The sequence below is a fragment of the Phoenix dactylifera genome, chromosome 2 (genome assembly GCF_051530095.1).
Source record: "Phoenix dactylifera cultivar Ajwa chromosome 2, Ajwa_hap1_PhDact_Kaust_v1.1, whole genome shotgun sequence".
NCBI classification, from domain to species: domain Eukaryota; kingdom Viridiplantae; phylum Streptophyta; class Magnoliopsida; order Arecales; family Arecaceae; genus Phoenix; species Phoenix dactylifera.
The window spans coordinates 34,324,305-34,351,691 of NC_143191.1; the positions used below are offsets into that span (position 1 = coordinate 34,324,305).

At 38.3% G+C, this 27,387-nt stretch overlaps 1 protein-coding gene across 6 annotated transcripts; it reads right to left on the reverse strand.

Moving 5' to 3' along the window:
• Window positions 1-365: 365 nt before the first annotated feature.
• On the reverse strand, window positions 366-26,995 carry CTC1 (conserved telomere maintenance component 1). 6 transcript variants are annotated; one of them, XM_088716123.2, is made up of 17 exons: window positions 25,234-26,478; window positions 24,866-24,984; window positions 24,686-24,760; window positions 24,499-24,577; window positions 24,333-24,395; window positions 23,804-23,881; window positions 23,517-23,717; window positions 17,895-17,999; window positions 15,572-15,859; window positions 15,038-15,475; window positions 14,292-14,909; window positions 14,112-14,203; window positions 6,424-6,640; window positions 6,111-6,228; window positions 5,101-5,429; window positions 660-772; window positions 366-538 (listed from the first exon to the last, which is right to left on the reverse strand). In XM_088716123.2, exons 1-17 carry the CDS (start codon window positions 26,338-26,340, stop codon window positions 508-510), a joined length of 4,071 nt encoding a protein of 1,356 aa, XP_088572249.1. In that variant the 5' UTR covers window positions 26,341-26,478; the 3' UTR covers window positions 366-507. The 6 variants fall into 6 exon arrangements, with proteins under 6 accessions (XP_088572249.1, XP_088572253.1, XP_088572251.1 ...); XM_088716127.2 differs by lacking the exon at window positions 25,234-26,478 and adding an exon at window positions 26,977-26,995 and having other exon boundaries at window positions 469-772; XM_088716125.2 differs by having other exon boundaries at window positions 469-772; window positions 25,297-26,478.
• Window positions 26,996-27,387: the final 392 nt, after the last annotated feature.

Below are 27,387 nucleotides of genomic sequence, written 5' to 3' on the forward strand. Positions count from 1 at the left end.
TCAATCTAACACTGCTCGACCACACTAACAACATGAAATTTTTAACTCATACGAATGCTAGAAGCTTGACCAATATATTTCTGAAACATGCAAGACTCATCTTATTATCCAACTCTCGTTGCAAGAGGTACTTTTGCTGATTACAATAAAATCTTAGACATGTGGAATCAAGGATTATATGATTATATATATCAGGAAAAGATCCGGTGCAATTTCTACATGATACAAATTAAATAAGGGGAATCAAAACTCAGTCACTTCAATAAACATGAGTTAGCCAAAGGCATGACGTGTTAAAAGAACCTACAAAAACTGTTGGGCAAAAAGGTTATCACAGCCTTGCTTGCTGCTAGTTCTTGGCACAGAACTGAAAGGCCCAGTCACAACTTGCAGCCTCTAAGCCTCAAACTAACGTCCAGTTCAGGGTTTCTTTCCTCCTGATAAAAGCAAAAACCATCTCTTGGCCTGTAGAAGCAAAAGCTTGTCCTGTTTGACATAAAAGCTGCTTTACACGAAAGCTTTATTTTTACGACCACGCCTGCAACCAAGCCTAATTCCACCCATTATCTTTCTTCCACCTTTGAAATAGAATATTAAAGACTACCTGAATAACAGATCAAAGAAGCAAGTTTCTAGCCTCATTCAGAGGATTTACATACCAAACTTCTTTAACCCATACATTCTGCAATGACTGAATTGGAACCTGCGATTCTAGAAGCTCCAAATCCAACTGCTTTAAAGAATCTGAATCCAGTTTATTGCCCAGGATGTTCTGTCAAGTAAAAGAAATAAAATAAAATGGAAGAAAACTTTGCAATCAGTAAACATGGTACAGCTGCAACCACCCTGCTATAATTATTCCACATCCCATAATAACTGGGGCATGGAAAATATGAAGGCAAAACTGGGGAAAAAAAGGGATTAGCTCAAATATTCAATACTCATTGCTCGCACCAACCACTTATTTAATGGCTAGAAATGTTGAAGGAAATATACTAGAAGATATAATAAGCTGATCATTTCCACCAATCAGTGGTTTACTGACATGTATAACCAACTTCCTTGAAGTTTGCTCCTGCAAGTATGAATGATGGTAGAGAACCTTGGTTAGCGGCCCAAGTCACAGTTCGCCACCACCTCACAAGCGGTGTGCTCTTACTTTTAATAGGTGGCTAGGGTTACAAATGAGTCAGATTGGACCGGATCATGAGTGACCCCGACTCAACCCGGTTCCTTGTTCGAGTCCTAATTTTAGACCGAGACCCAACCCAATAAAAGATCGGGTCGGATCCACGGCTAGTATTTTTGACCCAACGGATCATTCAGGGCGAGTCGGGTCGGGTCCATGAATAATCCGGACCCAACCCAAAAAATTCGAGTCCGGTTAGGATCCGGTTCGGATCCGGATCGGGTCATGCTATAATTCATAATAAAAAAACATAATTCACTATTTTAAGGTTGAACTTTTTATTTGAAATTTTTCTTTACCAAGATAAGCAAGTTTAAACACATTTTAGAATATATGCCATTGTTCCTTTACTCCAAGAGGAGCTTGTGGGTATAAAAATCTCTACAGTCAAGGCCATGGGACAAACACAGCATTGTGGGTATGGAAATCTCTCAGCCAGTTTTCCAACGTATTGCTCAGTACAAGGCATGCATTGTCCCTGTTCAATACAAAGATAAACATTGCCATCAGAAACTCAACCATCTTATAACTCCGATAATATTATTCCTTTTAATTCCTTGTGAAATGAAACAGGCGGAGGGTTATACTACACCCTTTGCTCCAAAAAAATATTACAACCAAAAGCTCTGTAAAGTCAACCATATTCATCATAGCACTGGCTTCTTGCCTCCAATCTGTAGAAACTCCCACTTCCAACAGAATCCGTTTTCTAAATATTTTTAAACTCAATAACACAAAGTTTTGACTCCTCCTAAAAGCCATGTTCCCTCTGTTCTTAATCTGTCTTTTTACCTCTAACCTCTTTCGATATCAGCTTGAATTAAATGGCACAAAGATCTTTTTCAAACTTTGACTGCATCACAGGGACTCCTAAAACAACTCCTAGAGAACCTTTCTCATCCCAGTAGCACTAGCATCCAACTTAAGAGAACATTCAAAAGTAGAGACTTCAAATAAAACATTATAATTTTCTTCCTTTCGAAAGAGAGACTTTATTAAAACAGAATCCCCTCTCCCTTCTCCTCAAACAAAAAAAACTTTATTTCACTATCACTCTATATAACTCACAAACAACTTCCTGTCTCCATGTTTGGGATCTGAAATACTATAGTTCTGAAACAAAATTGCAACCTTTTTTCCTTGCAGGGTACCATATGTGAAGAAGGGGGGATTCAGGTTCATCATCAATGGCCACTCCTACTTCAACCTGGTGCTGATCACCAATGTAGGTGACGCTGGGGAAGGAAGGGTTTTGCACTTTCGTTAAGGCTCCAAATGGTCCTCAGAGGAGATCGAGAGAGAGCGATTGGGAAAGCCGAATGGCTAAAGCAGTGAAGATTGAAGAAGAGATTGGGTCACGGGCCTCATGGAGTCGGAGCGACAAAATCGTAGTCTCACAATCACTGCACCCCTGCAGCCTGAGACCAGAGAGTCTCAAAATGGATAATCCCCTGCGGCCTGCGGGCCCAAAATGGATAATCCAGATTCGGGTCAGGTCGGATCGAGTCGTTGGGTAAACAATCCAAAATTGATCCAAAAAACAACGGGTCGGGTCGAGATTCAATAAACCCAGACCCAAACCAAAAAATAGGACAAGTCCAATTTGAGACCCTGACCCGGCCCCATAGGTCCTCAAAAATGGGTCAAATCAAGTCGGATCATGGGTCAACCTGACCCATTTGCAACTTTATAGGTGGCCACAACCCCTGTTTTTCTTACTACAGGTTGTAACTTGCACCCCACCACCTCTCTCTCTCTCTCTCTCCCTCTATCTCCCTCCCTCCCTACTATCTAGTCATCAATGCCTCTCCCATTCCTCTCTCTGTCTCTCCGCCCCACCCCCCTCCCATTCCTTTTTGATCTATCCCTGAACACCAACACGAGCCGAGAGCCTTTGCCTCTCCTTCCTCTTAGACCTAAGCGCTACTAGATCCCAACAACCGGGCAGCTAGCCATCCACTGCTGGATTTAACCTCCAGTGGCTGCCAGTGCTGTTTCTTCTTAACGGAATGCACTAGCAGAATCCCCTTATCGATTAATGTGATAATAGCCATTGTAATCCTTCTATTTGTGATTAAATAGTATCATTTTTAGAAATAAATAAATGAAAGAATTATGATTAAATATTTGGATTGGTATCAGACAGTTTTGGATTTAACCTATATGAGCCTTTAGCATTAAATAATTGTTTAGCTTTACTTTGAGGTTAAGAACGACCTTCATTAATTATTATAAATAAACTAAGAAAAGTTAATTGACGACTCCACAAATTTTAGAAATTTTTCCTATCTTGCCATATTTGTATAATGGTTTATTAGATCTTGGAGGGAAAAGTTTGGCATAGTTGGACTTCCACATTCGCAAGGCAAGTAATGTTCTGCACTCTAAAGTATTTTATTAAAAAAGAATTGTTGAAAATATTTTATGCACAATAATGCAAAAACTATCATAATTTAAGTTTAATTATTAAGATTTTATTTTTGAATTACATGAACTAAATTTGCTTGAACTTACTACTAATAAATATATTTTGCAAATAATCTCAATACATCATTGGCATGCATTAAATTATATCTTTTAATTAGCTGCATTGTTTCTACATGTTGTGGTGCAAATCTTTCTTGTATTTGCAAATCAGGTGACATGTTGAAAAATTGTTGTAAATTGTGCATGTTTAGAAATACTGAACCTCTAGAAGAATTTTATTTTTGAAACTGCTTGGATAATCCTAAAAATTGGAAAAGCACACATTTTTGAATTTGATATGTATATGTGTGTGTGTGTGTAAGTTTGTCTAGCTACATTCTGTGATCCACTCTGCAGGGTTAAATACAGTATGTGACCTACTTTACAAGAGTTAATTGTGATAAACTGATCCTTTTGCAGGACATATTTGCAATGTAGTCGTATAACCAGTAGAGTTAAATGGATTTGAAATATTAATGTTTGTGATAGAATATTTGAATATAAGTACAGATCCGAATATGGAATTTAGATTGTAAACTTTACTCCGACAAAAATGTATGATTGCACTATATGGATATATTGTAAACTTTTACTTTGGTAAAAACATATTAGTTCACTATATGGATTTTTTGCGATGAATTTATTGGTACTCGCTTGATTCACCTTTTTACAGTAGACTTTTATTGAGCTATTGAGCTCATTATTTCACTTTTATCTTTTTGGATTCAGGGGCTTAAAGACTGGCATGATATTATTTTTCAAGAGTGAGACAGGAGATAAGACTAGATTTGTAATATAGACTAGACCAAGCTTTATTAGTTTGTATACTAAAGCTAATTGACGACTATGTATAAGTAAGTACTTGTAGTTCAGAGTTGTAAAATGGGTGAACTACTCTGCCTATGCCTTTTGGTGATCAGTGTGAACATATCAAATATTTCATTCAGAGAGTTTAGCTGTTCTGATATTCATTGCTTGTGTATGAATTACAAAATGTTCTCAAATTATATTAAATGCATAGGTGAAAGCCTTGCATACTTATAAGGTCAATTCCCTATGAGTATACAGCAGTTGCCATGCTCTTGAATTCTGATTTTTGGATCGAGGATGTGACATATGGTTTTCTTGATCATGCATGGGAACATTATGTTGTCCTATTAATGAATGTCTTCTAGTGATAAAGTGTTCACTATCTATTTTTATCTATTTTTGACCGGTGAATTCACCCCCCAAACACGACCCAAGAGTTCTCTGAAATCTTTAATCTGTGACTGCATTGTGCAGAGCTCTTGCATGATTGCATGCATACAGTAGTAAACAGGTGACAACAACATTCCATGCGACAAAAAAAAATTCTATAATAGACATTGAGGCTGCATGGCTAATTAAACATGAAATCTGGACAATATGAAGTGCACAAGGGAGAGAGGAAAAGGAGAACTCACCAATATTGAACCACCACAGGCATTAAGGATGATGAACCTGAGGAGTCTCTCTTCCGAAATACTGAATACTTTATCCGAGTCAAAAGAAAATGTTAAATCTAAACAGGACAAATCAGGTACAGCTCCGTGATTTCTTATGATGACTCTATGGTGCTTCTTTAGAAACTTCTCTAGTTGATAAGCAATTGTATGTCGGGAGTTTCCATTTCCTGCCCTTCCTGAAAATTTGTGGCCACGGAAGAAAGCTTGGCAAGAAGTTTCATGCAATCTAAGCAACGTCTCAGCTTGACCATCATCAGCCCAACAACAGCACAAGGATGACCCATCATCTGTGCAAATGAAGATAAATTTATTAGAAAATAAAGGTCCCATCTCATACCACACCCATGAACTAGCAAAAATGCCAGTTAGTATTCTTCTTTCTATGCTGAATTGTTAATGTCTTCTGTTGACCACCCTGGAACAGCCCATGAATCAATCAAACAAGATACAAAGAGCAAGGTAAACCCCTTATAAGCCAAATCATTGTGCAATATTTCTACATAATAATACAACCACTTCTTTTCTTGTGCTTGTTATAGAGCTTGAGTTGCCATGTCCAAACAGGAGATCAAATATCCTAGAATAGGGGCTGCAATGCTGCAGTTACCAGTGGCCGGTGCATCTCACTCACCACTATCATGTCAAAGCTAGCTACAGAATTTCCCCTTTCAAACAATCAAGAGCCGCCACCCACATGAGCCTCCTCCCAGGAGAGGGCTACCTTAATTCTGAACTTTCTAGCCAAAGGAATTTTGACTTAACTACCATCCTACGACTTCTCTAAGATCCCAAACCTTACCATGTCAAAATAGATTATTTAGTCTGTTAAAAGTTAAAATACCTACTGAGCAAGATATATGCCTCCCAAAATCAATAGGGGAGAAACAAATTGGCTACATATATGGAAAATTGTGCAAGACACCCTAACTGTTCACCAGACATTTTATGCCATCACGTGTACAGCTTACCCAAGACAAAACCAGCTAGTGGGATCTTGACTTCTGGCATCTTTAACTGTCTACCTGATTGCAACCTTGCCGAGCCAGTGGCATGGCTTTCCAGAACCAGAGTATGGACGGTTACAACCTGCATACAAAACCCCCACACAAAAAACAATAAGGAAGAAACATTCACCTTCTGGTAACAACAAGAATATTTACAGAATGAAACATAGCAAGTAATAGTCACTAATTTATAAAAGATTTTGAGTAAAATACCCATGGACAATAGAAATTAGAAAGCAATAACACATTGCTTAAGTGTAGAAAGTAGAATTCTTACCCTGCAACGAAAACGAACAAGCTTGCTGTCTTCGCGTTGCTTCATCTGTGAGATCAAACTTAAGGAAAATGTGTTCAAGAAATTCTCATCTAGTATGCTCGATCTGGATGATGATAGAAATCCTTCTTTTCCACGTGGACAATCGACTTCTTTTATGGAGTTGATCACAATGAAAGAAGTCGTGGTTAACACCAATTCAGGCCTTCTGCTAGAAGTGCTGGAATTTAATGGGCATGTAGTTAGAGAGAACTGCAGATAGTTTTTCTCCCAATCTACAATCTGCTTTGCAAACAGAAAATGTGGTGATATCCCATGAGATGAAAGAGAATGTGGTGATATCCCATGAGTAAACAAAGAAGAGACAACACCATATTTACAAGCAAAATATGGAACTTTATTGCTTTATTGCAATATCCAACAGGCAGCATTATATGTTGACCTATGTAGATGCCTGAGCAGCAGTGCAAAGCTTCAACATATTTCCTAGACTTTATATTGTCCTGGCATTCAGTCATTATGAACCAGATTTTTTATACGCTAATGGTAGATATATTGTTAACGTCAACTTTCAAAGAAAGAGACATACTGCACCCTGTGGGCATGGTATCTTCCTGTAACTTGTTGATATAAGAGACAGGAAGTCAAACTAAACCTTCCATGAGATGATGGTAGCAAGCATGATTATGAAGAAGCCACCATCCAGTTAAAGCATCAGATGAAGCGTAAGGGGCCAAGCAACAATCAAATGAACAAGATATTTATCATTTGCATGTTTACAATAAGTAAAATGGTTCTCCCCTAGTGCTTGGGCTATAACAAAATAGCAAAAGGGCTCGGTCCCTTCATGTAAAGCTGGCAATGCAAGTTCTGATTGACTGCCTGGATCCATAGTCAAAAATTGATGTTATAAGCACAGGGTGCATGTTAATTCAATCACTGCCCAGCAAAATCAACAACATCTTTGAAAAGAATAGAAGAGCTCAGAAGAAGTTATACATAACAACACACAATCATTAGCTCAGATGGTAATAAATAGGAGCCGCTATCGACATGAACTAACAATTGGGTGTGGTGCAGTAATCTTAGGGAAAACACGAGCCACCAGAATATCCTCATTACACAAGACAGAGTTATGGAACTATGGAGCATGGACCCCATAGACTTGAAAGAAATTTGAGTCTTGCCAAGTTGAAGAAAAACCAGATTCAACGTTTCGCATTGGCAGATTTTTATCTACCTAATTACAACCATTTGTCAACCAAGGGACCCAGACAGCATCTTGGCATATATTCAACTACTAACATGAATGTTTAGGGGCACAGAAACATTAAATATTCAGGATGTTGGCACCAGTGGAGGAAAAAAAACACAATAGAAATTAGGAAGCTTCTCCTGTAGACGACAAATGCAAAGTAACTGGTAGATGAAAAAAGCAAAGTACCAATGCTCGAAGTGCAGTAGTGGAACAATCATTAATCCATGAACCAATTGTAATACCTAAATACCCAAATAGAATACTTAAGAAGAGGTAAACATCATGTACCCTACCATAAATGTGAACAATGGGAGGCCAAGGATGAGCAGAATGATTTAAACCAATAAGAAAAAGGAATAAGTATACTAAAATATAGCAAAAGCGTCAAGGATATAATTAGAATAATGTCAAATTACACATGAACAACTACACAAGTAGAATCAAAGAAGCCAAAGAAAAATATTGCTAAGTCATGCCAAAATAGAGCCTAGCAAGTCAATTACGCAAGGAAAAAAGAGTGTTGTTAGATAGGCATCAAAACATCAAAAAGAAACCAAATAATTTGATGAGGCAGATAACACCTCCACGTGGGAATCCTGAGTGACAATGAATCAAGGAAGTGGATCCAAAAAAAAACACACACTATGCTAACAGTTTATTCTATGCCCCTTGATGCTCATTATAGGATCCTTGGCATGTATATGTTTTGTAAAGGTAATAAAACCATGTAGAACTTTCTCCTGACTCAAATTAAGCAAAACCAGAACAAGAGGTCGCCCCAACTATATACATATCTAACGAATTCAATTCAAGGCAATTTATTATCAGTTTAGGCCTTCTCATAACTTCCTTCCCTATTATCTTTGGTCCTGCAACTCCTTTACATTACTCAAAACCCTTCTTGCTGGAGCTTCCTCATGTCTTCATTCTACGGGCCCATACCAATATATCTAATTTGGACCATTTTATCCTTGATTAGTAAAACTCCCATGTTTCCTACCTCTCTCTCTCACTTTCTCACTCTCTCTCTCTCTCTCTCTCTCTCTATATATATATATATAACCTGAGATTTACAAAATTTATAACAGATACATTAACAAACTTATCTCAAAAAATTTCATGTCCTTTTGAAAAGACTCTAGACAATGCATTCTTTAACATATTTATCTTTTGTCTTTTCAATGAATTGGCAAAATAGAAGAAAACAATCCTGATATTTGATGCTTCTGGCACGAATTTATCAGCATTCTGATAAGATCTGCAAGGCAGATCTCACCGGTGGATTGTTAGGAGAAGAGAGTGGAGAGAGAGAACGAGAGAGCGTGAGAAAGGGAGAGAGAGAGAGCACGTGAGGAAAATAGAGGGCGTGAGCTGGAGAGAGAGTACGTAAGGAAATTTCAGAATTATTATTCTTTTCCTAAATTGAAAACGATTACAACTCTTATAGGGGTCGGGCGCCTCTATGCCAATTAGACTCCTACCTAACTTGGACTCTTATTATAATGGAAAGATAATGCTTAATTGAGAAAGACAACCAGTTCCCCTTCTGGAGAGAACGTGAGCAACAGAGGAAGCGCTCTACCTGCATTATTTTCACGCCCAGGCTGGTACACAACCTCAAAATCGAACCCCAAAAACTTCACCACCCACTTCTGTTGGTCCATAGTCAAAATCTGCTGCTCCAATAGATGCTTTAAGCTGTGGTGGTTTGTATGAACAACAAACCGGCGCCCGATCAAATAGCTATGCCACTTGTTGACAGCATGTACGACGACCATCAGCTCCTTCTCGTAGGTGGATCGTCCTTGACCCCTTTCTGACAATGCCTGACTGTAATAGGCAATGGGTCTACCCTCCTACATCATAACCGCTCCAATGTCGCTTTTGGATGCATCCGCCTCCACCACTAAGGTTTTGAAAAAATTCGGAAGGGGTAGCATATGTGTAGAAGACATAGCGACCTTGAGATCCTCAAAAGCCTTCTCTGCTGCGAGTGTCCACTGAAACTTGTTCCTCCGGAGGAGCTTGGTCAGTAGCTCGGCAATCTTTCTGTATCCTTGCACAAATTTCCAGTCGTAGCCGGTCAGCCTAAGGAAGCCCCGTAGAGCCCGTACATTCTGCGGTCTCGGCTAGTCCACCATGCTTCGAATTTTTTCTGAATCAGCTGCTACCCCCTGGGCGGATATGAGATGCCCAAGGTAGTTGACCTCCCGCTGGCTGAAAGTTCTCTTCTATTTTGCAAAGAGGCAATGCTCCTGCAAGATCTAGAAGACGTATCGAAGATGGTGCAAGTGGTCCTCCCATGTCCTGCTGTAGACCAAAATATCGTCAAAAAAAATGAGAACAAACTTACGCAGAACGGACCTGAAAATGTCGTCCATCAAGGCCTAAAAGGTAGCCGGAGCGTTGGTAAGACCAAACAGCATCACCAAGAACTCAGTATCGTCATGGGTTCGGAAAGCTATCTTTGGTACATCCTCCGGAGCGATCCGAATCTAATGATAACCAGACTTTAGGTCCAATTTGGTAAAGAATACTGCCACGTGGAGCTCATCCAGTAGTTTGTCAATCATTGGTATCAGATATCGGTCCTTGACTGTGATGTAGTTCAATGCCCGATAATCGACACAAAACTGCCACGAACCTTCTTTTTCACGAGAAGAATTGGAAAAGAATATGGACTCGTACTCGGTCGAATGATACTAGCGTCCAGCATCTCCCGGACAATGCGCTCGATTTCCGCTTTCTGCATGTGTAGATAACAGTGTGGCCTCACATTAGCCGGTCCAGCTCCTGGAACAATCTCGATCCAGTGGTCATGCGATCGAGAGGGTGATAGTCCATGTGGCTCCTCGAATAAGTGGTTGAACTCCTCCAGCAAGGAGTCCATGGGGGAATCATGCTCCTCACTGTCCAGGCTTCCTTGCCCAATATGGCCTGCCATCATAATGCACGCATTGGCTCCTTAACATAGGAGTCGTTGGATCGAATGCAGGGTACACGACAGTACGGGTGCCTTTAAGTCGCCCTCCAACTAGTACTGGACACCCTGCACCCCAAACTGCATAGTGAGTTTCTCCCAATCACAAAGGACCGGTCCCAAACTCCTAAGCCACTGAATGTCGAGGACGATGTCCGACCCTTGGAGACCTAAAGGATACATATAAACCTGGAACAAGTACCCTTGAATTTGAACGTCCGCAGCCTTGCAGACCTCCTTGCATGCTAAACAATTGCCATCAGCTACCATCACTGTGAAAGACGTTGCGGGTGCGATCTTACAATGAAGCTTCCGAGCCAACCGATCATTCATAAAATTGTGGGTGCTACCGCTATCTCTTAGAATCGACACCGATCGACCTCTACCATCCCGACTACTCACATCATCTGAAGTAAGGTACATCCTGACAAAGCATGAATCATGATCTCGAGGTGGTCGAGCAGGCCTTGCTCTCCCTCCGTAGTCGCCTCCTCCTGTACCGATGTCTCCTCTTCTGTCTCCGATATCAGCAAAAACAACTACTGAGATTTGCAGACATGTCCTCGTCCGAACTTCTCATCACAATTGTAACACAAGCCTTTCCCCCTACGAGCTTGCATCTGTTCCCAAGTCAGGCGCCTGAGGCCAACACCTTTTGGAACCTGCGACGAGGCCGCCGGGGGTGGGAGTCGGCCTGGCCCAACGCTCGGGGCCGGTCTGGGCGGGGGCAGGGCCGGCGACGGCTTTTGCACTGGTGTAGGAAGTAGACCCTAACAAGGTGAGTTGCGTCTCACCCGAAGGATCGCCTTCCTATAATCGCGCCAAACTGACTGCATGCGCCATCGTCTTTAGCCGGAAAGGCTTAACCTCCAAACAAATGTCCTCCCGAAGGCCGCCTATAAAACTCCCTAAAAGAGCCCCTTCTGGCCAGCCCTGAACTCGGAAAGCCAGCCACTCAAACTGGTACTGATAATCTCGCACCGACCCCGTTTGTTGTAGTTTGGCAAGAGCCTCATCAAAGTTTTCATATTCAGATGGCCCAAAACGAACACAAAGGGCTTGTGTGAACTCTAGCCAACTTGCTCGAGGATGCATGGTCTCATACCGCTGGAACCATTGTAGGGCGTTGTCATGGAGATGGAAGGAAGCCAACAGTACCTTCTCCGCATCTGGGGTGCCTTGGTAGCGGAAGAACTGCTCGGCCTTATAGATCCATCCCGTCGGATCTTCACCCGTAAGTTTCGGAAAGTCCACCCGCGTGAGCCATGGTTGAATTGTTCCACCGTTATCCAATGAAATCCATCGAGTCGGGCTCCCTTGAGATCGAGGAGGCGGACTCTCCCTATCCTTCAGGAGGAGAGCCACGTTAGAGGAAAGGGTCTCTAGGTTGGCATTGATGAATTCGAAAGCGTCCGCATGTCAGCGTATGGTCATGTTGACGTTGTTGAGCTCGACCTCTACCCTCGACATACGATCTTCATCTGTAATTGAGCGCGTGGAAACCATGCTAGATGCCAATCAAATACTGTAGCGAATCGGCTACCATAGCAAGTCGACTACTGCAACAGATCGGCTACTGTAGCTCCGATACCAAGTTGATAAGATCTGCAAGGCAGATCTAGTTGATAAGATCTACAAGGCAGATCTCACCAGTGGATTGTTAGGAGAAGAGGGTGGAGAGAAAGAGAACAAGAGAGAGCGTAAGAAAGGGAGAGAGAGAGCACGTGAGGAAAAGAGAGGGCATGAGCGGGAGAGAGAGTACGTAGAAAAATTTTGGAATTGTAATCCTTCCCTAAATTGAAAACAATAACAACTCTTATAGGGGTCGGGCGCCCCTATGCCAATTAGACTCCTACGTATCTTGGACTCTTATTATAATGGAAAGACAGTATGCTTAATTGAGAAAGACAACCAAATAAAAGACAACTAATTGACTAATCCTGAATTAAGGCAATTAAGACCTAATTCCGTCCGAATAAGGAATCCAACGCCTCCGATGGTAGACATGTACAAATGGAGGTGGGCGCAAATCCTAGCGTCTATCACATTCATGAGACATGTTTGGAATTTAGAAGTCCAGTTAAAAAAAGAAACATCAATATCTTCAACCCAAATGCGATGTATCTTAAAAAACAACCAAGTCATTGTGTCTGATATACCAACTTGGCAATAACATGCAAATTTCAACATTGTAGTTTGTGCATACACATCTGGTTCTTTACAATGATAAAATGTTTTTGTGTAAAAAATGACAAGTATATATTTCAGTCTTTTGACATTTTAGGCATGCATTTTGTATGTCTCTTATTCTCATAATTGTTAAAGTGTATTTTCGCATGATAATGTAAGCAATAATGCATTACACACCAATGGAATATTTTTCCACAAATGCAGGAAGTACAAATGATAAATCACAGAAGAAAGTACATGCAGAAAGGCAAATTTTATTTTCCTGAGAATAATAATATTAAAACATAAAAAACTAGAATATGCCTACAGGTTTATCACCTTTGTAATATAGAACAGATCACTGAACAGGTTCTGGGACAAGTGGTTCTCAGAGATTTTAAAAGCTAAGAAAAAAAAACTTACAATTAAATATCAATCTAATTCCATTAAATTGCTTAAGATTTAAAATGACAATCCTCATACAAGTTTGATTTACTGAATTATAAATGTTAAGTATCAGAAAGTAATAAAATATTACTACTAAGAATGTCGTTACCCAGTTATGTTCCCGATAATCCATGAGGCAAACAAGGGACATACCTACCTTTTGGCTATTTTTATTTTTACACTAAGTGGCTGCACCGGGACTTGAACCCATGCTATTGCACTTGTCATCCTAAGCCTTCATCATTGCACCAAGCAATGGCAACTAACAACAGACTGGTCAAATGAATGTCAATGTACAACGTTATGCCTCTTAAATGGAAAGTGACTCTTAAGTTTTGACATACATGATATGAAATCAAACAAATCACCAATAGGCTTAAAAAACAAAGCAAAATAGAAAATGATAACAGTAGTGATAGTAGTAACAACGATGACAGCGACACTAACAATAAGAATAACAATAGACAACAATAATAACAATAATAATATCAATAATAATGATAATAATAACAACAATAATACTAGTAGTAGTGGTAGTAGTGGTGGTGATGATGATGATGATTGAGGTCAACAAAAGTCATATACTATGACACACTGTAATTTAATATTTTGGTCCTGCATCACATGCAAATTTACAACATTATATCTTAAACAACACACATTCTGATGACCAGTTACGGAGCCAAAAGTTCATTCCCAAACTAGGCAAAATGTAGTCCTCACCAGACATCTTGTAGTGTAATGTAAGTAAGTTTTCAAAAGCCATTTCTAAACAAATACAAATAAGCTGAGTTGTTAATCTGATAAAAGTGCAATATGAATACAATGGAGGCACACCATGTGACAAGGACTCGGTGGAAAGTTGCATTGGCTCCAGGTCCCATTCCAACAGGACAGGCACATCTACTGATACTACCACGAATCCGAACCTGTGAAGCCAAAATGACAAAGCAAGGATATTGCGTCACTAACCATAATGAAAGATAAGACATGAGAGCATAACAAACAGGAAATTACCATCTGACGATCATCATTGACATGAATACAGATATTGCAAACCCTCCACTGGTCACTGTTGGCAACACATTGAAAGCTCATACAAGAACCAGATTTGCAATCATATATGTGAACATTCTCTATATTTCCATTTAGAGATATCTGATTTCCTTGGAGCAATTTGCTACTCTGTGGATCAGTTAGCCCAGAAGGCCTTATGAACTCATCCGTCATAAACTGGACACATGATGACACACTTAGCACGTCGCCTGAAGTTGCAAGGAACCTGTTCAGTGCATGTTTCACTGCTTCTGTTTCGTCCTTCATTGTCTCAGTTGCACCAACAGATAAATGCAGGTGGACATCAGAAGTCCCATGAACATGGTCCAAAGACTGTAGGAATATTAATTCATTCTGAAAACTTGTAGTTCCACCAACTATCACTGAAGACACTCCAGAAGAGTTATCTTGTGATGGCTTATGTTGCACAATCTCACCACAAGAAAAGGAAAGGCTCCATAGGTTTGTTTGAGAATCCACTAGAACTTTACCCCCAGCCAAACATTCACAATCTTCTACGTAACATAGAAGACCTTTGTTGGAACACTTAAGAATATAATATGCACCTAGACGTAGTAACTGGCATATACATGAAAACATGTTCAGAGATTTCTTGTAGGATGAAGAAATTATAAAACCGCCAAAACATAGGTATATAGTTAGTTTTGGCCAGGGAAAAAGATTGACAAATAGGAACATAGACATACCTGATACTTGCTGAAGTTATCAGACTTAAATTCTAACAAAATCCTTGAAGCAGGATGGCTAGCGAGTAAACCTTTCACTGCACTGCTATGACCGCTACATAGATAACCAGGTAAGAGAGACCCATTAAAATTTGATCTTCTGAATGTAAATGAACAAGAACAAGGAATATTGCAGAGCCTCCTTTCATAATCTTGACAGCTATTTCTTGAAGCAGTAAGTGGAATTCTACTTGATGAATTAACAAGTCTGGGTCGCTTAGAACATTCTTCTGTCAGGTCTTTCTGATGATCAACAGAATCAAATTTTGATTTTAGCTTATCGTGGACAACTTCTGCAAATTGGCTATATTCATTTGTCTCAGGAAAATACAGATTATAAGGAAAGACAAAGGCCTCAGCGAACAAACTTGAGCTGTCTGACATCACCTCATCTTGAAACTGCAACAGCACATCAATAAAGTAATGAATGAAAGAAATTGAAAATATGAAATATAGTGATTATTAAATGCATTCAGAGATTATAGTGAAACATACATTATCATTTGCAGGAAATTTGTGAGTTACAAGCAACAAATGAAACATTTCGGCACCACCACTATCGAGCTTGTTACTCCTAACCGTGAAAGAAGGAACATAGGAAGGAACATTAAGGCCAGTTGCATCCCTGAGATAAAATTGGACGTAAACTGATAGCTGATTCAGTGTTCTCTTATAAGAGAAGTGCTTAAATATATTCTTGCACAAGAGTGGTTCATCAAAATGATAATGCCAATGATCTAGTTGCATCGGCAGACCTTCCAAAACAAGTTTATAATTTTTTACCTGTAAAAACACATGTTTATTACTGTCAACATATGCTGCTAAATAGAATATAACCACTTGGCCAACCTAAAATCCATCAGTCAGATTAAAACATGAGCAAATAACTCTCCACTAGGGAACAAACCTGTAAGTAACATATGAGATTACTAAATATTCCTCAGTTCACAGGTTTTACAGAACTTGGTAGCGTATACAAGATGAAAATGTTCTGTGCTTGGGAGGTCGAAACTGCCAAAGTGTGTCAACAAATCATGCAAGGTACATCTACCTATGATGCATGCATAAAGTGCAAATATCAATGTATAAAGTCCATAAAGAACCAAGTAGTTGATACAGGTTTGGATGTCAAATGAGAAAGTGTAAGTCCAAAAAAAAAAGTGAGAGAGAAGATAATACCTGGAAAGAGCAATCATGAACATGAAATGCAGGGGCGCAGAATAGATGAAGACTCTACTGAACACAACAGATAAAAGTCCTAAACACTATCATAGTTTCATGCAAATGATGAATCATTAAATTTATCTAATATAAAATAAATAAAATATATAAGTCATATTTACCTTGAAAATTAAGCCCCCACACTTTGCTTTAGAATTATTTTTAATTCAATAGTATGCTTGGCCAGTTTCTGGATTAATTTCATACTATATTGAATTTAGATTACAATATGTTATTCGATAGAGATGCTAGAACGGAGAGTCGGAAATCAGGATTCTACCTGAACAATCAATAGCTGTCCGCTCTCAACTAGACTACATGTCAAAATTATTGGTTTTTCTAGCACATCTTAGTAGCATTAGGCATATCATCAAATATTTCACATATCTATGTTGGCGCATACCAAATGTTGGCTCAATATGTAGTTAAGTATAGTAGACATTCCATGTCAAGTATCAACCTTCAAACAATACAAAGTGACATATGATATGCTTTAGTTCTTCGTAATGGTCCATAAACTGTAGAATTTGCAATGCAAAGCAAGTAGCACAACTAGCATTAGTTTGTTCTCCAAAAACAACAGAAAAAATATTTAATCAAATATAGGCCTATACACCCAGCTGGCCCTTTGGAACAGTTGGCAGATACATTTGGAGTCAATAAGATTTCAAACCAAATAATATGGCAAAACATTGAAAGAAATCCAATTCACATAATTTCAATAGAGGTGGCATCACAAACAGTGTTAGCTATAGTTTTCATTCATGAAATGGGATTTGAGTACAGGGAATGACTCGATCATTAAGAGAACATTATAAGACTTTTAAGGTTCTATAGAGTTGTTCAGGTAATTTTAAAGGGTAATGAATCAATCCTGTAAACCTATTGGTAAAGATCCATTCAGGATTAGACTTTCATAAGAGTTCTATATAAAGAGTATGATATGTAAATAGAGAGATGATATTTCAAATAACAGTGTTGGCCACTTTGAAGCCTGCATTCGGCAAGCACCATGATATCTGTTGACCTTCAAGGGCCTACAAACCTTTCTTTCTCTTATCCTTCTTTGTTTTCCTTGTATTTTCAGTTCCCACCTATTCAATCTGTTTGACGACCTTTAATAGAACCTGTATTTCTTCAATCGGTTTCAAAATTCAAAAGGACATGTATTCGTAACAGATAAATGGTAAAGCCATGCCTTAAAACAATTTAATCATGCCATGAACATTTGATACACTAAGAACCAGAAAGCAACCTTGTAAAATGTGCTCCACAGACAAATTTATCAAATTACAGATATGCATGAAAAAATACCGTTCACTTTAAGAGATAAAAATGGTGTGGAAGTAATCTTTATTGCCTACGTATGGCTACGGCCACCTAAGATGCTGTCATACTATTGTATGATTCAAATTATTTTTCCAAAAATTGAAAAAAGAATTGATATCTGAAGGAGACATGATAAATCCCAAATCTAGAAGGAAATATTGGTGAAAGAAGATAAGGAATACAAAAAACATTAATATAGCTATATATATGAAAGTGAACTTGACATTGAAAAAGAGATTCTGCAGAAGATGGTGAAAGTGCATATCACCTCATAAATATTCTGATCAATGTTATTTGATAGTAAATCAGGTATCACAACATCTACACTTCCTGTTGCATCGACCAATTGTAACCTCCCTGAAGAGGGAGACATCTGATTGCAAAAAATCAACATGATAAAATACTTAGATAATGTAATGCATATCCATACGACAAAAATGTGTGTTTGTGTGTATGCATTCGTGGATGTATGCATGTGTGTGTGTTTGTACAATGTTAATTTTTTGAGTAAGTTAGCCAACAAGTGCAAATCATAATGAATGAGAAAGACATTACGTAACTCTTGTTCTTCAGATAATACAGATGCCAGTTAAGTTTTTGTTTACCATATCACATATGCTTTCAAATTGCTGACTCTGATGGAGTACATTGCCAGAGAGAATAATATGGAATGCCAAACAAGATAACCATGGATAAGGTCAATTAACTATGGTTAAAAGAGAAATAAAATTATTAAGAATTATATATAGGAGCTAGGGCTTCACCATACAAAATGTAAAACAAAGAACCATGAAAATAAAATTCTTGCATCATCAGAATCCACTGACCAGTCATTGATCTGGACCACCTAGAGAAATGTTTGTCCACCAAGATTCATACAGTATAGTGGACATCAATGCCAGCCTAGGATTGCATGAGTGTATACACACAAACATGCAAATATGAATGCATTAACATATACATGCAACCTTCAACAAATAAAATATGAAGATTCAATAAGCAGGATATAGAGAGACCAGTGAAAGATTCACAACTTGACAACATTGGAGAGACTCGACTCAACAGCATTTTGTCAGAAAAAGAATCAAATCTCTAGCACCATGTTTAGATGACAAGTTTGGAAAAAATGAACAAAACTGTGTGTTGCCTAGTAAGTCTTACCTATAAACAAACACATAACAGATAGTACAATAATGCGTCATGATCCCATCATGATTCACACGACAATGCACAAGAATGTACGAGAAAACACTTCGGATTATTTATATAGAATAGGTCAAGCAAAATCCAATAATTGGTTTTATGGATCCACTTTGCTCATCCGTTTGGATCAACCCCTGTTCTCTATTGAAGCATGCAATACAATCTTTTCCACAATAGTATTGACCTCGCTAGCTCTAGCTCTCCTTTCAAGCCTCTGCGTCCTCCATTTTGACATTTGAAAACTTGGTTTCAGTTTCAGTCCACTGGATAGAATTTCAGTTCCTGCAATCTTGCTCCGAGCTTTTCAGTTCAGGTAACAAAGGTCAGAAAACCCAAAAAAAAATAAAAAAAAGGGAAATCAAAGCAAGTTTTTTCACATCAATTTGGGTAGTTTTAGGCAGAAACCAAATTGTATTGAAGTTTAATTCCTTAAATATATAATAATGCATTATATATAAATACTAAACATCACTCTATCCAGTATACTAGCAAAACAAGTACATAAGAGCATAGAATGAATTACATATACCCATTCAATACCACAAAAATATAGTACTTACCCACCTAAGCAAGAAAAACCAATCTAAGCATATGTCATTTTAGTAACCCCTCTAAGAATGCTCCTCTATGTCATTTTTAATAACCCAAATAAGCCCAGAAAACCCAATATGATGACCTAGGCTGACCCAGGCCATGAGCCAGCCTAGGTCAAATTGGGACGGGAACCACCTCAACCTCTCCCAATCCCTTTCCTTTCTCCTCCCTATCGCATGCTGCCTCAACCCCTGAAAAGAGCTCTCCTCTCTGCTTTCTTCCCATCACTCAAAGAGACCCCTGAGCTTCCCCCATCTCCTCCTCTCCGTCATCGAGTCGTCGCTGGTGTCTTTCACCATACCATCATTGTTCACGAACCATCTCCTCTTACATTTTCTTTTTCAATGCCTCTTCTTATTTCTTCTTATTTTCTTACTGACCAAGAGCCCCCACCGCCTGTGCCTGCTCACAAGTGTGTCATTGCCATCCGGCAACCAACTCACCGGCCTTTCCCGTCTCTCTCTCTATGAAAAAAGAAGAACAAGAAGAAAGACAAGCAAACGAAAGCAAAGGGATTGCGACCTCTCCCCACCGTCCCTCACCCTCTCTCCTTCCCTATCTCATTCCTTACTCTATCTGTCTCTCTATGTGGATGGGGGGACTGGGTGGGAATAGACTGAACACTCTCTCGACCATCCCTCATCCTTGCTTACCCCCAATTCCCGCTCTCGTTTCTTACTTTCTCTCTCTCTCTATCAATCTCTCTATGCATGGAGGAACCAAGTGGGAAGGGACCAAGCCCTCTCCCCACTATCCTCTCTCTCTCCCCCTCCTTCCCTCACTCATTTCCTACACTCTTTTTCCTCTTTCTCTCTAATTCTTTCATTTTTCTCACATAATCTCTTGTCGTCTGCAAAGGAAGCAAGTGGGCTATAGCCAACTTCCCCTGTTTGATTACTAAGGTAACAACCACTTCAATCCCTACATTTATGATTAAACAGTATCATTTTCATGAACGAGTATAGAAATTATGATTATATATTTAAATCAATTTTAGACAATTTTGGGTTTGTCTAATAAGGGCTTTAGCATTGAATAATTGTAGGCTTTCTTTTAGGCTAAGAATGGCCTTTGTTAATAACCCTAGATTCTTAAAAATAAATTGAGAAAAATTAATTGGGAACTTGGAGAATTTTAGAAATTCTTGCCATCTTAATATAATTGTATTATGGGTTATTAGGTCTTGGAGGAATAATTCTGGAATAATTGGACTTGACTATAGTAACCTTAACCTAACTACAGTATTTTTAATTATAAATATCTAAAAAATGTTTGTTTATGATAATTATTATAAAATATTTTTGAAAATTGTGTATTTTGTCTTGTATTCCTAATTTACAAGTAAATTGAATCAAGCAAGAAATTATCCTACTGTTGAAACTCTTAGACATTTTTGAATTCGCGTGCATCTGTATTTATGGACTATTCTCATATTCATAGAAAATACTAGCATCAAGTGAAACTCCTACATAAATTTAAATGTTACATTTTGAAAGTGCTAGAATACTTTGGAAACATTGCATGTATGTTAAATATTTGGAGCTTCTTTTGATACTCATATACTTAAAAATTTTATAAATTGGTGAACCATCTATATAAATGGAAATGAAATGATATTGTAAAATAATTGGATTTTGTGTGCTTGCTTTGAACTCATAGTCTGGCGACATAGTGGACCCCACCAATGGGTATTATATGTTGGCACATTGGTCGTTCTAGAACTTGATTATAGTGGACCTAGTCCACAAGGGTTAAATGCGGTATAGAGGATCTACTCTGCACAGAGGTTAAATGCAGAACCATGGACCAACTCCATCGGGACTTAATACCATATACTGAACCATATCACAGGGATAACACGGTCATAGTCTCGCAAACTGATGAGTTGTTAAATAATGATTTTGAAAAATAATACATAAGTTGCTTTGAGATTATATGAGAAAATGATTTATTCTTTATTAGAAATAGTTGTTTAAGTGTTATGTTGACCATGGAAACCGAATTGTAAACTGCTCTTGAAATTGCAAGGGGATTATTGCTTAGGAAAATAGTTTATATATACATTGTCATTTGCAGATAATTATATATGAGATATTAATAAGCTTTTATATTGTACATGTTTGACCCCTGTAGCTATGGTTTTTGGTTGCTTACTGATCTCTCAGCTCACTCTTTGGGTTTCGTTCCTTTTATAGAGCTAGAGGTGTACGAGGGGACGGGTAGAGGTTGGATTGTGAACTTAGAGTGAGCCTAGATTTAGTTTGGTCAAACCAACCTTTACAGTTTTGTTTGGAACCCTTCTTGACAATATTGTTTTGTAAAACTATATGGACCCCTTAATGAACATGCAAAGTGGCTATGCCAACTGAATTGTGGGTTTACCTAAACATATAACTTGTGAATGTTTTGGGAATTGGAAATGTGGTCAATTCAAGTTTGGGTAAAAATTAATGAGTTTTGCAATTTTTTATCCTACTTCTGTTATTGAATTATTATTAGTTAAATTATATTTCTATTATCTCACAGGTAGTTGCATCGCATACTCGCGGGGCCCTGCTCAACATGTGTGCAGCAGGTTCACGCATCCCTTGGCTTGTGCTTTAAGTCAGAGGCGTGACACCCATCAAAGCATTTTTATTGTATCTCATTTTTATAACCTATCTAAGAAAAAATTCATCTAAAAAAGCCATCATATTTCATTGCTTCATTTTAATATTTCATTCTAATTCTAAAAAAAGACAAAAAAAAATTGCAAGAAAAGAAGAATAATCATATAAATATGTACGGCTTTCTAAAGAAAATCAAAGAAAATATTAAACCTATGTGTTCATTAAACTCAAAAATAATAGAAAAAAAAGTTTCGGATAGTTTCAACCAAAACTATTGCATTGGATAAAACTGTCAAAACCAATTGAAACCAAAAATTTTGGTCAATTTCGGATCAATCTAGCCTGAAAGTAAAAATCTTGCTCACTGAACATCATGAAAAAAATTGCAATCAGTTTCTTATCAACTTACAGGATTAACATTATTGGTTCAATTCACAGGCTTCCCTTAATTCACTCCACCAAACTAATTTTCACACACTCACAAAGGATGCTTGCTAATAATATGACTCAAATCAAGACTCCAAAGCAACATCTTACGGTAAACCAAACATCAAACATGTTTACCAAAGGTTTCATAATGCCTGGGCTAAATTTGAGTCTACAAGCCCGTGTCAGATCCACCCAGCTTGATTTAGGCTCAATGGAAGCTGAAATCCAAAATCATGGTTTGAGTTTATTTTTGGTACCTAAATCAAGCTCTCCAACAAAGTCAAATATGGATACGAAATACCAGATTAAATCCAGATAGATCAGATGTGATGCAACTAAAGATGAGAAATATAGTTCTGCATATCAAGTTTAATCCATTGAATATATATGACAAATCCATTCAAAAATAAATATGAAATTAGGCACGTCCAAATATAAACAGACTAGGAAATTGTTTGAGGGATAAATCCTTATTCCATTACAATTGCTCACAATGATAATACGCTGATCTATTTTTCATTTATGTTTCCAAAGCCTCAGTTTTAAAAATTTCAAGTGTTTATCTATAATCAGTCTGATAATTTCAATATAGCATTAAGAAATGCCTCCATCTCATAAATTAACATTACTTCATCCAGAAAGAGCACAGACCACTAATTCCTGGTAATCAGCTGTTGATCAATCAATGACAAGCTTTCCACTGAAATGTCAGCAGATAATTCACCATACCATGTGAAAATATTCATATAATCATAAACCTCACACTCAGCTCAGCAAAAAAGAGATATATCGGAAATGTATTTATAACCTTTACGGAGGACAAGAAAATTATCTTGGCCAAAAAAAGCAGTAAGTGAATAAAACGACTATGTTTTCAAAAGTCAGACTTCAAGGATTTCACTTAGGGTTCAGTCACTTTTTACGTGAAATTCAGCAAAAATCATGGTTTCCTTTTCTGATGAAGAAATCATTTTCTATTGCTTTTTAACATGCAACATGTCTGACAGAAGAGATTGGTGCATAAGTAACATTTGCATTACTGCATTACTACAAACCTTGAGTGTACCCATCAGAACAAACCCTAGATCTTCACTTGATATAATTCTCCTTATCATACGGTAGTTTGATATTCCCTCACAAATGAAATGGTCCCAACAATGGTTCCTCCCCACCATTTCTGTGTCCTGCTGTTTTTGTGAAAGTATCATTACCCATTTTGCTTCACATCTGCTGATGAAATTAGATATAGGTATTGCCTGATCATAAAATATCATGTCAATAAATAATAAATAAGATCCAAACAACTCCCTCACCTGACTCAAATTCTAGAAAACATAGTTACCAATTTAAGGGGTTCTAGGCTTGATTCACTTCTACAAGGACACTGGTCATGCTTACAGAACTTCATGAACACTCCATGCTGCAACAAGAAATATGGTCAAAATAACTCATGCTATTGCACAAAAACATGAAGCATTATCAAGAATTTAAAAAGACAGCCCCCTGAAAAAAATAACTTTCTAATACCAATGAACAGGGGAAGATATAATAATTTATTGATCTGGGCAAAAATTAACAGTTCTAGTCAAACATGTGTGAGGGGAATAATACCACCTACATACTAAGCTAGGCTGAAGAACCATGATTTAAGCAAAAATATGGTCTGAAATTCATTGGTTCCATCCAAATGATTCATTTATGCAAGGCGGATGGACCACCATTCTCAACCAGGATGAAATGTGACAAATTAAACAAATACGAAAAGAGGATGATTTGCAGATGGTGTTAGGGCATAAAATGGAAGAAATTACACATACAACAATGACAACTTGAAACTACCATCTTGACCTGTACTGAACAAACCAAATCACCTGAGACTGGAAGGCATCTGAAGGCAAATATTTAGAAGCATAGGTCTGAACCAATCCTTCCTTCTGGTAGCACTAATAACTGTCAGCTTAATGAAAACTTGATAGCAAATAGAATGCAAAAATTATTGGAGAAACCAATGAGAATGTATACAGGAAAGCTAGTTACATGTTTTGAACCCAAAATTTCCTTGTCAGAAATGATCATTGCAAATTTTCTCTTAAAGCATGAGATCAAAAGCAATACCCTAACATCAAACAAAATAGATGAATGAGTCAACTGCACATAAACAGTATAACTAGCAAAAACTAAAGATGTTTATCTGGAAAATAATAATCTCATATCAGTACCCTACCAGAATCTGGCAGAAAATGTCAGAGAATCAATAAGCTTCCCCAAAGGACTCTGACTCTGACTCCTAGAATGACACCTAGAATTTGGAAGATGAAAAAAGAACAAAAACATTGTACAATGACAATATCAACATACCAAAGCGAAGGAAAAGGCTTGAACTACATAAATCAGTGGCTGCTACCTTGTTTCAGATAGTGAAAAAGACTCAACACCAATACTTGTTCTAGTGCAAGTCCCAAGCAGAAGCATCCTTATCCAAGAAAACTCGGGGCGTACCCAATGAAAATTCTGAACAGAAACCTACAATCAAAGACAGCAATAACTGTTCAATAAAAGAGAGGAGTTAAAATAATTAACAAACAATTAAACTAACAGATGAAATTTTGATATACGAAGCATATTTACTTAAAGCAAAAATTTAAAAGAACCACAATAAAGCACATTTATAAACATTAACCAAAAATTGAAAGATAAAAAGGATGAAACTCAAATCGTCTTCAAACACATGATGATAAATTAAACACTTCAAGAGAAAGAGAGGAAACACACAACAGCACCAACTCTAAGGCAATGCTGCGGAGCAAGTTGTGGATCAGTAACTAAAAGCCAGACCTTCCCATCCAACTCCACCGTCATTCCTTGCATGTAAACCCCAGTAACAACACCTTTATATACTCCGCCACTAGGACTAATTACTCTTCCAACCAGGGGCTTAACTTTCATAGGCAACCGGGACAATGATACGACAGATTTCACTGTCGTCACAAACATCACATATGATTCTTTTCCTCCAACAAAGATTAACTTTTTCTTCAATGCTGAGACAATAATTAACTTTCCAATCAGCTTACAGAGCACTGGGCGCCACCAAGAAGTGGGCCTTAGGAAGTAGACAAACACGGACTTGGTGAAAGAATGGCAAGTACTTTCTTCGACAGAGCTGTGGCGATCAGCTATTGATGAAGAGTTGCAACAAAGCTCACACGAACAAGTAAGCACATCTGCAAGGAACCCGATGGAATCCTCATCATCAAATGAATTCCTGCAAGAACTGTTCTTGTAGTCACGACTCTGTTTAGCACAAGGCACGCTGAAGACCGGGCTGATTGATCTCAGTATACCAAAGGCACGTAAACGGGAAATCAAATTGGTATCTTCGGATGAAGAAGTTGATGGAATCGATAATGAGGCAGCCAGCTCCGATGGCGCTTCAGATGCCGGAAGGCTCCATCGGATAACCTCCAAGACTCCTCCTTTGTTGTCTCTAAAAGGAACAAAGTTCCAGGCCAGAACATGGACCTCCCGGCCGATGATCTTGAGGTCCAAGTCAAGAACGGAGCAGCAAACCCTAGAGGCGCCATCGGAAAAGGAGAGGCAATGGTTTCTAGACATGCAGCAATGATCAAGATCCTCACGAAATAGGTCGATGATGCCGATTAGAAGAACGGGGTGCTTCAGAGGCGAAAAAAATCTCGGGTTGGGGTTAGGATCGGAAAGGAGGAGACGGGCATCAGGAGGGTTTTCTTGGATGAACTGGAGCTTGGATCTTTTGGATGGAGGAGGGGAAGAAGAGGAGGAGTGGAGGGAGGCCGCGCCGGTGATAGGGCGAGAGAGGCGGAGGAGGTCGGAGACGGAGAGGATTTGGACGCCCTCCATGGAACTGAGCTTACGGTGGAGGCATTCTTTCGGAGGCCGAAGGAAGATGGGATGGGTTCTCCAGAAGGAGAAAGAAAAGGCCAGGAATTTTGGATTTTAGGGTTTCAAATTGGGGGTGTTCGGGAAGCCAGGTGTGCCAGGGCGGGAAGCGAGGGAGTATCTTGTTTCGAAAGACGGCTTACGGCTTAAACTGGACGCCGTCGGTTAAGTTTCCTATTAAGTTTTTGTCGCATTATTATATTAAAAAATATTTTAAAATTATAATGTTGTATGAAATTCTTGGGACTTAAGAAGGACTTACAAATTTTTAATTAGGCAAAAAATACTTACAAGCAAAGTGTGGAGGAGTTTTTCCTTTTTCTCTTTTTGTTTTTGCGACTATGCAATCAGGCATCTTGATGGTTAACGTACGTGCAAGAGATCAGATATACAACTTTCTTCTACTACTAAACCATTTAGGCATTCTATTGATAATTTTTAATAATAAATAAAGAATATAGACTAAATAACAGACAACTACTTTTAATAAATATTTTAGACAATATACCATTCTTCAAAGAATTGGTGTGGTAGAGCAAAGTTTTGCAAAAAAGGTAGTTTTCACAGGAAACTTAGCGTTCAGTAGTAATTCTGCACCTTTTAAGCATAATCCTTTAACTTCCTCAATCAATAGATCATGTCAGCACAATCTTCGACCAATCCAAAGTACTCCATTCAACCAGAGCTAGCCAAACTTGATTAGACTGAAGTAGCCTTCAGATGGGAACTTGCTCATTAACCTCTTCACTCTTTTCAGGTATTGCCTCACTGAATTATCAGCTTCGACACGATATTCAGTTCCAATTACCATGCTGAATAGGATTTGCTCCCTAAAATTCAACAAAGGGAAAGGAGGTGGCGACGTACATTGAGGGCATGAATACGATCATATGCTGCTCGAGATAAATTGAGTCATTGCCACCTAGAAAGTTTCAAACCTCTATAGCTCCAACAAAAACAAAGGACAGACTCCATTAAGATATTCGTGCGACCTAAAACCGCTGGATG

Bases quoted from the DNA above. Each gene is read 5' to 3' on its own strand.
- CTC1 (XM_088716122.2), bottom strand. From the start codon at position 26,340: ATGGAGGGCGTCCAAATCCTCTCCGTCTCCGACCTCCTCCGCCTCTCT. The intron at 23,718-23,803 runs GTAACTATGTTT...TTTTATGATCAG, and splicing joins GCCTAGAACCCCTTAAATTG to GCAATACCTATATCTAATTT. The intron at 14,204-14,291 runs GTAATTTCCTGT...TTGGCTTCACAG, and splicing joins TCAATGATGATCGTCAGATG to GTTCGGATTCGTGGTAGTAT.